Source organism: Stegostoma tigrinum, chromosome 30, assembly GCF_030684315.1.
Source record: "Stegostoma tigrinum isolate sSteTig4 chromosome 30, sSteTig4.hap1, whole genome shotgun sequence".
In the NCBI taxonomy this organism is placed as follows: Eukaryota; Metazoa; Chordata; class Chondrichthyes; order Orectolobiformes; family Stegostomatidae; genus Stegostoma; species Stegostoma tigrinum.
Genome location: NC_081383.1, coordinates 14030064 through 14042454, shown reverse-complemented (window position 1 = coordinate 14042454; position 12391 = coordinate 14030064). Strand labels below are relative to the sequence as shown.

General features: G+C 48.1%; 1 protein-coding gene across 3 annotated transcripts in view; it reads left to right on the top strand.

Annotated features, from left to right (window-relative positions):
- The first annotated feature begins 10965 nt into the window (after positions 1-10965).
- LOC125465888 (mesoderm induction early response protein 2-like) overlaps positions 10966-12391 on the top strand; it is a 78111-nt gene continuing 76685 nt past the window's right edge. Inside the window, exon 1 of one of the 3 annotated variants that reach the window (XM_048559840.2) lies at positions 10966-10999. In XM_048559840.2, coding sequence (XP_048415797.1) covers positions 10991-10999 — 9 coding nt within the window. In that variant the 5' untranslated portion in view covers positions 10966-10990. Of the gene's footprint in view, positions 11161-12215 lie in introns of those variants that run through there. The other 2 variants (XM_048559843.2, XM_048559841.2) reach the window with 2 other exon arrangements.

Sequence of the window (12391 nt, the reverse complement as noted above, 5' to 3'; positions counted from 1 at the left end):
CACACCCACCGTCCAGCTTCGCGATCGGCGGGAGCAGGGGCTACCTGACCTATGCAGGGCAACCTAAAGTCTGCCATGCCTGTGGTAGGTCAGGTCACATGGCGGCCGACTGCAAAGCCACCATCTGCAGGGAGGAGGGACACCTTGCAAAGGATTGCCCACGAGAGAGAAGCTGCAACCTTTGCGGGGAAGCGGGCCACTTCTATAGGGAATGCCCGCGGCGGGGTACCACCTACGCCCAGGTCGCCGGCAGGGGAAATGCGGGGCCAGCCCGCCCGGAGGAGAGGAAGGCACCAGGGCCCAGCAAGGACCCCACTAATGTGCAGGAGGGCCAGGCCGTGCAGGAGGGCCCAGCCCTGCAGGATGGGCCCGAGGCCAGCAAAGCACCCCTGCAGGCTCCGATTTTCCCCCCCCCCGACAACCCGGAGCCAATGGAGGCGGCGACAGGTGACCCAGGAGGGTGGACAACAGTCCGGAAAGCGAGGAGGAAGGTGCGTCGACGGGCCCAGGAACCGCAACAATCAGGAGGGAAGAGGCAGCTACAGGGGGGCTATAAGAGCTCCTCTGACGAGGAGGATTCGGAGAGAGCCCACCCGAAGCAGAAGTTAATGGTCTCGAGGGGGAAGGAAAGCAGCACCCGGCTTCCAGGTGACGGGAGGCGTCCTGAGGCTCACTCCGACACCCAGTCAAGTGCCGCTGGAGCACTGGAGGGCCCCCCGGAACTTCCAGGCGGGAAGGAGGAAACAGCACGTCCCCAGCCTGATCCGGAGCCGGGCCCTCCTGTCTCCGCACCCCTGACGGGGGGATGCCACCCGGATGGCAGCACAGATGGTTTCCTGAGCCCAGAGAGCGTCCAGCAGTTAGCCCGGGCAATGGGCATGAAGGGACAGATGGAGGGGCTGGACCTTGGACTTGGGGAGGGTACTGCGGTCACTGCCCACAATGGGGGTACGAATTGCGAGCATTAATGTGCGCAGCGTCAAGTCAACCGCGAGATGTGTGTCCACGTTGGCCTACCTGACCACCATCAAGGCGGACCTCCTGTTTATGCAGGAGTGCGGGATACCGCACCTCGGCAGGTACGGGAAAAGGTCCGGCGCCTGGACCTGTGGGCCTTCGATCTGGTCGGGGGGGTAACGACTGTCGCTCCTCGGGCCTGGCTATTCTGCTGCGGGGGCACAACTTCACCATCTCTCAAGTTCAGGAGGTGGTGGGGGGGTGTCTCCTAGTGGCTGACATCACCTACAGGAACGCTCCCCTGAGGCTGATCAACGTGTACGCCCCAGCGGTACGGAGTGAGCGGTTGGCCGTCCTGTAGCGGCTTCCACCCCTGCTGGCTACGTCCAGGCTGGTCATCCTAGGCGGAGACTTCAACTGCATCATTGATGCAGATGGAAGATCCGGTGTGGGGACAGCGGGTGGGGGGATTCAACTGGACGTCACGTCCAGATTCCTGAAGGGCACGGTGAAGGACGCCAAGCTGCTCGACGTCTTCAGCACCCCTGCAGACGGAGCGCAGCAGAGGTACACCTGGCCGCGGCCAGACGGGTCTATCCGCTCAAGGATAGACTTCCTGTTTGTGTCACGGACGTTCTCGGTCAGGTCCACCGGTGTCGAGCCGGTGTTCTTCTCTGACCACTGCCTCCTGTTGGCCGACTGTCACTTACAGGACGACCGGCCGGCCGGCAAGGGGACGTGGAAGCTCAACACGACTCTGTTGACCCCAGAGAACGTCGAGCTTAAGAGGGAGTACGCCGGTTGGAGAAACGTGAAACCCCTCTTTGAGTCTCCAGGCGACTGGTGGGAGACGGTGAAGGAGAACTTCAAGAGGTTCTTTGTCCTCAAGGGTGTTCGGAAGGCAAGAGAGAGGCGGGGAAAGCTGTCGCGACTCCAGAAAAGGGTGCAGAACCTGCTCCTTCTGCAGTTGATGGGGGTCGATGTCACGGAGGACCTCCACGAGGTGAGGGGCCAGCAAGCCACGCTCTTCGCCGTGGAGGCCTCCAGGATAATCTTCCGGTCCAGGGTCCGCTCCATGGAGCAGGACGAGACGTGCTCGCGTTTCTTCTTTCAGAAGGTGCACAAAGAGAGCTCTGTGCTTAGCCGGCTGAAGGAGGACGACGGCTCGGTGACGTCGTCTCGGCCCGACGTTTTGAGGATCAGCAGATCCTTCTATGCCGGACTGTACGACACGAAGCCCATGGACAGCACGGCCTCCGAGTCGTTCCTGTCGTCTATCACGGAGGTCTTAGACGACGGCACGAGGGAGTGGCTGGACCAGCCGATATCCCTGGACGAGCTGGCTAGAGCCCTCAAGTCCTTGCAGAGGAATACGACTCCCGGAAGCGACGGCTTACCGGTCGAGCTGTATTCCGCTCTGTGGGGCCTGGTCGGCCAGGACCTGCTGGAGGTGTACGATAGTGCACTTCGGGCAGGGGAAATGTGCAAGTCCATGAGGAAGGGCATCATCACCCTCATTTACAAGGGGGAGAGGGAAGAAATTAAGAATTGGCGTCCCATTTCACATTTGAACGTGGACTACAAAATCCTGGCCAAGGTCATTGCCAACCGGGTCAGGTCTGTCCTGGAGTCAGTGATTCACCCTGACCAAACCTGTGCTGTGCCGGGCAGGAAGATCGCTGAGAGCCTCGCTCTCATCAGGGATACGATCGCCTACGTACAGGACAGGCAGGTGGACACCTGCCTCGTCAGCCTGGACCAGGAGAAGGCCTTCGACAGGGTCTCTCATGCTTACATGAGGGATGTCCTCTCCAAATTGGGGTTCGGGGAGGGCATCTGCAATTGGATCCGGCTGCTCTATACCAACATCGTTAGCGCAGTTTCGATCAACGGGTGGGAATCAGACAGTTTTCCTGTCAGATCTGGAGTCAGGCAGGGCTGCCCGCTCTCTCCTGCCTTGTTCGTGTGCTGTGTGGAGCCCTTCGCCGCCTCCATCAGGAAGGACGTGAGCCTGAAGGGCGTGACTATCCCAGGCAGCAGAGGCCTTCAGGTCAAGACCTCCCTGTACATGGACGATGTCGCCGTCTTCTGCACCGATCGTCGGTCGGTGAGTAGGCTGTTGGACATCTGCGGCCAGTTTGAACTGGCCTCGGGTGCCAAAGTCAATAGGGGTAAGAGCGAGGTCATGTTCTTCGGGAACTGGGACGACCGCTCCTTCATCCCCTTCACCGTCAGGGCAGACTACCTGAAGGTGCTGGGTGTTTGGTTTGGTGGAGCTGGGGCATGCACTAAGACTTGGGAGGAGTGTATCGCCAAATTGAAGCAGAAGCTGGGCGGGTGGACGCTCCGGTCCCCCTCCATCGCGGGTAAGAACCTGGTTGTCAGGTGCGAGGGGCTCTCGATCCTGTTGTATGTGGTGCAGGCCTGGCCTATTCCCTGGACCTGTGCTGCTGCGGTCACCCGGGCCATCTTTCACTTCATTTGGGGGTCGAGGACGGACTGGGTCCGCAGGGACACCATGTACAAAGACCTGGAAAATGGGGGAAAGGGCGTACCGAACGCCACCCTCGACCTGAGGGCTACCTTTGTGTGCGTCCGCATCAAGCTGTGCGTAGACCCTCAGTACGCAAACGCCAAGTGTCACTACTTACTGAGGTTCTACCTGTCCCCAGTGTTGCGAAGGATGGGCCTGGCCTCGTTGCCATGGAACGCTCCGAGTAGTTGGACCGTTCTGTACCACCTGCCCTTCGTGGAGAAATTTTTGAAGGGAAACACCTTTTGACCACAAGGCCATCAGGCAGTGGTCAGCACGTAGTATCCTCAACTCTTCGGGAAAAGGAGAGGGTGGATCCCGTCGTGTGGTTCCCCACGCAGACTGCCAAAGTCGTTTGGCAGAATGCCTCATCGCCAGAACTTTCAAACAAGCACAAGGACATTGCTTGGCTGGCGGTGAGAGGGTCTCTGCCAGTGAGATCCTTTTATGCATGCCCGGAATCTCTGTGCCACCGCACGCTGCCCTCGAGGTGGCTGGGGGGGGGGGGGGGGGATATGAGACTGTCGATCAACTCCTTCTGGAGTGTGCCTATGCGCACGAGGTCTGGAGGGGGATGCAGTGGTATTTGTCGAGGGTCGTCCCGAGCAGCTCCGTGACGCGGGACTCCGTGCTCTACGGGCTGTTTCCTGGGACACTACACCAAGACCAACATCAACTGCGCCTGGAGGACCATCAGTGCGGTGGAAGACGGTCTTTGGTCAGCCCGCAACTTGCTGGTCTGCCAGCTGAAAGAACTGACCCCGACCGAATGTTGCAGACTGGCGCACTCCAAGGCCCAGGACTACGTGCTGAGGGACGTGCTAAAGCTTGGGGCAGCTGCCGCCAAGGCGCGGTTGGGAAAGACCACGGTATGAAACCCCCCGTCCACAATAGAGACAAGGGCCCTGTCTGGTAACTGGGCTCAGCTGGCATCTTCCCCAACTGGTCAGGGGGCCAACTGGGACTGTGCGGGGTGTCGACTGCCGGGGAATTTTCTTTTTTGCTTTTTTTTTCTTCTTTGTTTGGTGTTTTTCTTTCCTTTAGTTGGTGTAGGTACCCCCGGGTAACCCGGAGCGGCTTGCATGACTGGGTAGGTGTATAAATGTTTTATTTTTTGTACATCTTATGAATAAAGTATATTTTTTCAAATAAAGAAAAGTGACGAACCGTCTGAAAACGAACCTTCCAGCTCAGTGAGTAAACTCACATTCAGATCAGAGTTGGATATATCTAGGATTACCACAAACAGCATATGTGCTAATAATGTCAAATAAACAGCGTTACTTTTGAGTCAAAGCCTGTAGATAGTTTTTGACTTTCCCTTCTCCTTGTCCAGTATGTCTCGAACCCAAATTCATAGTGTGGCTTCAAACTGCATGATAAAAGTTGATGACAGTGACCGGGCCTGCCAGAAAATTGTGGCAACACTGAAGAACAAGAAACAGACCTGAGATCATCTGGAGAAAAGAATTCAAAACATAATTTTTTTCATTAAAATTGTTGATACAGCTTTAAGACCAGCTGGCAGCCAACAAAGGCACAGAGTTGCTGTGAAGGGAACAGCTCTCAAGAGACAACTCCCCCAAATAATCCACCACCACCCAATAAGTCTCAAAAGTCTTTGAGTCAATATCAGGGGAAAATAATTTTTAAAAGAAAGCAATAAAAACAATAAAAACCTCTAAGAGGAGAAATCTGAATTGAGTAACCATGTATTAAAGGCTGGTTCCAGTGTATCTGTAGCACATTCAACCATTTTGACTAAAAAGTTTTAGTTCCACCTGAACAACTACGAGGAACACAGTTAAGATATCTAACAGTGAATTGAAAAATATCTGAACAAGTCACTTGATGACAAAGTTAACACCAGCAAGTTAAAATAATTATTTAGGTACAGGTTTAAGAAAAATCAAATGAAAAATCGGAAAAAAAATTTGGAATAAAAATAAGTTTTCTTAGTCAAAGTATCAGAGCTAACAGTATAATGAGTGAAATCTTTATTATTTCAACAGGTTAAGCAACAAGTTAAATTATTTGACAATTAAGTAGTACTGTTCATTTTTCTTCAATAAAAATACAACAAATTGGCTAAGAGAAATGAGTGCAAATCTGATCACATTTTGTTGAAGGTAGTGACAAAATACCTCAGATGTGGCAAAAAAAGGCTCAAATGACATCATTGCAGCCATCTTTGTTGCAGTCAAAAATTCATTGCAACTTATAGAGTGAAACCATTTTTTTAAAGTTCTACCAATACATCTTTGGGAAATCCTTCAGCGAACTTAAAAAAGGAATACTTTCATTGACCTTGATGAAAATATTGTAATTGATAAAGGAATTTTATTGAAAACAGCATTTAAAGCTGCAGAAACTTTAACAGTTTTTACTACAAGACATGGTCGTGATATGGTGGTACGCAATGAGCTGCTTCACTGTGGATGATGCCAAGAATCTTGAGTGCTTTTGGAGCTACATCCATCCAGGTAACTTGGGAGTATTACATACACTGCTGACTTAAACCTTGTGGATGATGGAAAGGCATTGAAGTTGACAGGTGTTGAGTTACTTCACTTCAGAATTCCTAGTCTCTAATGTGGCCTTGTAGCCACATTATTTATAAGCTAGTCCAGTTCAGATTCTGGTCAGTAGTAACTTCCAGGATGTTGACAGTAAGATTCAAAAATGATAATACCAATGAATGCTGCTAGAAGATAATTAGGTTCTCTCTTGTTTGAGATGGTCATTGACTGGCACTTGTGATTTGCAAAGTTAATCGACACATATAAATCCAAACCTGGATCCAATGCTGTCTAGATCTTGCTGCATAAGAACATGGGATGTTTTAGTAACTGAGGAGCTGTGAATGATGCTGGATATTGTGCCATGATCAACAAAAACCTCATGTTTGACCTTATTATTCAGGGAAGGTCATTGACAAAGCAACCGAAGATAGCTGGGCCTACGGCATTACCCGGAGGAATTCCACAGTGTTATCCTCAATCTGAGATGATTGGCTTCCAACTGCCAGAGCTAACTTCTTTTGTGCTAGGTGTGGTTCAACCAGAGGAGGGTTTTCCCTCTGACTCCCGTCAAACTTAATTTTGCTAGTAATCCTCAATGCCATACTTAGTCAAATGTGGCCTTAATGTTAAGGGCAGGTGCTCTCACCTCATCGCTAGAGTTCAGCCTTTTCTTGATGTTTGGACCAAGGTTGTAATAAAGTCAGAAGCTGAGTAAGCCTGGTGGAACCCAATTCGAGTGTCAGATTATTGCTGAACTGGTACCAACAGCACTATCTGTTCTGTTATGACTCATAGTTAATACGTCAGGATATCTCTAAGAGACATGCTCCTGATATTATTTCTGTATTGTAGCAGATAAAATACTTCCTGGGAGGCAAATATACACCATAGCAGCAATGGATGCCATCTGTAAAATACCCCAGTATCTTGGTAGTAGATATTTGGAAAACTAATTGAAAGCTAGCTTTGGGACAATAGAGAATTCAGTCAAAGAGAGTGTTCCTCATCATGAGCACCATTAGCAAATCAAAGTACAAAGTGCTACAGGCATTTATCATCCAGAAAACAGAGCTAATTTATTTTTGATTAAATTGAAATTGAAATTAAAATTGAAATTTCAAAAATTGCCTTAAATCAAAACAAATAGAAAAACAGAAACTCACACATGAACTGGGACATAAGGCCACTGCATTCTAGTGCAGAAAGCTGGAAGGTTAGAATGCACTGTTCCTGACATGTGATATTTCAGTAATGATTTCTCATAACTACAGTAGCAAAGTCTTTGCTGTTCCAAAAGGATTTGTTCTAATTTGCACTGACATAAAAATTAGGGGCACACAGCTTAAGATGGCATAGTGGCAATGATCTAAGTTGAAAACATGAATAGCAGAATTATGGAATTATGAATTATGATTATGGATTGGGACTCGAGTGACACCCTTACTGAAGTACAACTGTTAACACGATGTATCCAGTTCTAATTTGCAGACCATATGATAGTTGATCCCAAAGAAGGAGCTTCAGTAAACTTTCTTTCCATTAGCAAGGAAGTATTTTGCAAAATTAACATATTCAGTCTTTCTTTGGATTGTCATAAGGATCCAAAAAAGACCTGGATTAGTTTTGAAGAGTAGCACAAAGTAATAATTAACTTTAGAATTAACAGACTCCGCATCATGTCATACAAACAGCAACTTCAACAATCTATTGACCAATTTATTAGGCAACGTCATAGAAAAGGGCATAAGCATGGCTTTTTCAAAGAGGAACTATCAGAGACGCTCATTGAGATATTCATCACTTCTACATTAATTAGAGCCTTTAGGAATGATCTTTTGGGCAAGAAGAAGGCCCATACCATTGACACGTTACTTGAGTATGGACATAAGTGCAAAGTTGTAGTGTTAGACCAATAACAATTATATTCTTTAGGTGCAGTCAACATGATTAGTATGGTCAGTAAAGCTAATCAAATTAACAAAGTATGTAATAGATTTGGACATTCACACCTGCCCACATAGTTGTCCAGTTTTCTAGATATCTGTAAAGCACAAGGCATCAAGGGACATTGAGTACACATATGCAGATAATCTAATTCCATAGCTTGAGCTAGATCCCTGAATAAAGCATTGGTGACCAACAATATTGTACAATACCACAACACTAGGAAAGAAAATGTTAAGAAGGTTAACTGAGCAAAGGTTACATTTCAGAAAATGAGCAGGTCTTCCATTTTGTTAACGTCACACATGATGTCAATGGTACAAGGTGATTAGAAGCTTTTACAACAATTAATACAAGTCATCTTGAAAAAGCAGGATAACACACACTTAAAGAAACATCCAGGGTCATAGATAGTTGGGGGGTCCAGATACACCATTTGTTGGAAGGCCATCAGAAGGTACAGCAAATGTTCAAACAGGCTAATGGAATTCTGGCTTTTACATTTAGATGACTAGAATACAAGAGGGTAGAAATTATACCACATTCATACAAAGCCTTGGTTATATCACAGATGGAAAACTTTGAGCAGTTCGGGACACCATATCTTGGAAAGGATATATTATAAAATATTAGTATGATAAACTTTCCCTTCCACCTTTCTTAATCCATCTGCAACCTGCAGGTCTAAACCATGCCTCCCCATGGTCATCCAGCCAGATGTGGCAGCTCTCAACTGGAACCATTCTCATCAAATTCTATGTAGAACAATGGCTTCTTTCTGCTCCAACACCCTTATTTCTGGTATCCTTGAAGGATTTATCTTGGACTCATCCTATTTCTCACCTTATATTAACCTTCAGTGACATCATCCAAAAGCGCAACTGTAGTTTTGACATGTACTCTAACAACACCCAGCTTTTCCTTCCTACTGCCTCTATTGACTCCTACTCTTGCTAAATCATCCCACCATTATCTGGCATCCAGCACTGGATTAGCAATAAGTCTCTCCAATTAATTATTGGCAAGACTGAAGCCATTGTTGTTGCTTTTCTGACCAAACTACACTTCCAAGCCACCAGATCCTCAGCTGGCAACAGACTGAGAAGAAGGATATGTGTTTGCAACTTCAGTATCACAATTAACCCTGAGATAAGCTTCTAACCACATACTTGTGCCACAATTTAGAAAGCCGACTTCTACTTTACAACATCAACCAAATTCAGCCGATCTCAATTGATCTATTGCTGAAACCTTCATTTCTGTTTGTTTCTGTTAACTCAAGACTTAACTTTTCAAATACTTTACTGGCTGGTCTCCTACATTCTACCCTCATAAATTGGAGGCCAATGAAAAACCATTTCCTGTATTAATTTGCACCATGTTCTATCGCCTGTTGCCCCTATATTCCACTGACCTACATTGGCTCCCAGTCAAGAAATGTTGAAATTTTGAAAAGTTTATCCTTGTCTTCAAATCTCTCAATGGCCTCACCTCTCCCCAATTCTGCAATTTCTGCCAGCCCTATCTGTGCTCGTCGAGTTCTGGCCTCTTGAACATCCATGGTTTTAATTTTCTCAATCATTGAGGGCTATGCCTTCAGTTCTGGAATTCTCACCTGAACTTACTTTCCTCTTTTAAGAAATTCCTGAAATCTTGCTCTTTGACTGAGTTTTTCATAACCTGAGCCAATGGGCAGTACTTAATATAGGCAAAAGGAATCTCAGCTACCGGCTAGCAAGCGCCTCACCACATTTGGAAGGACCCACTGCATTAAAGTCCCATCAGGCTGGCCATCCCTACAATAAAGAAGACAAGAACTGTGGGTTCCCTCCTCACCCGAGTTGCTGGCCAGAGGCTGGCAGTTGTGCTGAGAGATGGGATCAGTGGCTGCTGCAGGTAATATATCTGCCAGAGGTTGAGAATTGGTTAATCATCCCAGTCCAAAGACAAGGCGAGGTCAAGATGAGCATCATGGGTATGAGGAAGACAGGAAAGTGACGTACTGGATCTGCAGGGAAGAATGGCTCTCAGCAACATACTCTCTCACACCACCTTCTCTGTGCTGAATCAGACACTGATTGGTTTTGAAGAAGGGAACCCCCCCCCCTCCCCCCAGCAAACACATCAGTGTTTGATTTTCAGGCTTCTGACACAGGATATCTGTGTCTGGAAGTGGTTAAATACCAATTTAATCTCCCCTCTGAAAGAAGGCAAATCCAACAAAGCACAAGAGCGGCTGCCTCGATTTTTATGTCTCATCTCTGGAGTGGAACATGATCCAATAACGTGCTGGTTCTGATACAGGATTGCTAACAACTAAGCCACGTTGTCTCCAACTATTGTGTTTTTTTGATAACCTCAGGACTCAAAAGAGGGCTTTATAGTCAAATTAAACGTGGCTGAAATGTGGATACTGGGGCAGTGTAAGGAAGTGAATCTTATTGAGGCTCTGATAACCTAAATGCAAGGGATAGAGCAGAAAAACAAAAAAGTGAGGAGGAAGGAGAGATCCAAGAGGGAAAGAAAAGGGCAGAAGAAAGAGAGAGAAAGAAGGAAAGAAAGGGGGGTTAAGAGGAATGAGCGAGAGGGGAGCTAAAGCGAAAAGAGGAAAGTGAAGGTTAGGAGAGAAGAGACGGAGCAGGAAAGCGAGAGGGGCAGAGAGGAAGGAGAAAGGAGGGAAAGAGGGGAAAGGGTAAGAGGAGAGAGGAGGGAAGAGGAGAGAGGAGGGAAGAGGGTTAGAAGAGAAAAGGGAAATGGGGAGGATGAAAGAAAGATGGTGGAGGAAAGAGGAGGGAAAGAATTAAAAGAAAAGAAAGCATTAATTTGTAAAGCAGGGAGAAATAAGGGCCCTGTCCAGTTTGGTCCCTTTAAACGCAATAAAGGCAACTACAGCCCCCAAGTGTCACTACTCCCCTGGCTCTGCAGTCATAGCACTGCACTCCCGCGAACCGCCAGCAGCGGCGCTGCTCCAGTATTACCCGATTGCACATCCGGGACCCGGCACTCGAATTTCCCAGGCAGAGACAGAAACAATATGGCGGAGGTGAGGCGGCGCAAGAGCTGGTTTTACCCCGATGTGATTTAATGACTGCGCCGCGTTATTACTGGCTCCCGAGCGGCCGGCTCTTGAGGTATAGATCGAGGGAGCAGCGCTTAAGCCGCCGGGGTTGTTGAATTCGGAGTCGGCGGGTGCAGGCATTAACGGCGAGTGATTTTTATTTTGTTTTTGGGAGTGGGGGGTGAGAGAAGCGGTTATTGGTGGTAGTAGTGACAGTGGGTTGGATAGGGTGGGGGGGGTGGGGTAGTGTTTTGGGGGCGGGCGGGGAGTGGGGGGCGGGGAGCCCCTGTCCCGGCCTCGGCTTCACTGTCAACCTGACAGCTCCCGGAGCGCACTGCGCCTGCGTGCTTCGCCTACTCTGTTTGTAAACTTAGTGCCACATTGCCCCAGAGGAGCTCACAAAACAACCACAGGAATGAGCTTTTAGGGTTCCCATACAACTTGCTGCATACCTGCACTCCATATCATTATACATGTGTATATATGCCTCTGCGTGCAAACAGCAAATGCATGCATTCACACACACACACAGAGCACCTTCATCCCAATGCACATCCTTAAAAGCTGACAATTTCCTGCTAGGGGATCTTTCACCTAGTTTCTCATCAAATCTTGAACGTGTATGCGATATTGTTATGAGCGTACCGTTGTGCGTGTGCAGATTCTGATCCAGTATACACTGTTGTTTATATGGCAATCGTAGTGCCTTGCAAAGGTGTGATTTCACCGTGTGCGCGTATGCAAAATGCTCTTGCTGCCGGCGAATTGCTTCAGTTCCGAAATCGACTTGTGCAACCGGGTTATCAGCTCGTTCGTCTCCAGAAACGGACCGTCTGCACAGCCTGAAGTACCATTCAGTTATGCATTGGCAGAAGTTGAGGTGTTAAGTTGACTTTCCCGAATGTATTGAATATTCGGACTTCGGGACCGTTTTATAGTTTTTGTTTGAAAGGAAAGCCTAGGCAGAAACTTGTCGGGCTGTGTTGGGACGTGTTTTGATGCCTTGTTTCTGCCGCTACCGTGTAGTTTAACTTCTGCGGTTGACGGCAATGCAAGCTGGAGAACAGAGTCTTGTGGCAATGTGTAATATAGGACATTATTCCATCACAATTGTGTGTGCTGGACTGTGCCCAGTTGTCGGCTCAATGACGTAATGTGAGCAAGATGGAAATGCGAGTTTAACTGAATGGGGGAGTGCGTCAAACAGCTGAAATTCAAGTAGAACGGAAGATTGTTGCACAGTTTGAAAAACTCCGTTTTAAATAAACCCAAGAGCGTTGGAACTGAGAGACTTAGCAGAAGCTGGACGATGCGGCAAGCAGTGCAGGAGCACATGAGAGCTGAGTGTTAAAACGTGAAATCATTCTGTATTGCAAA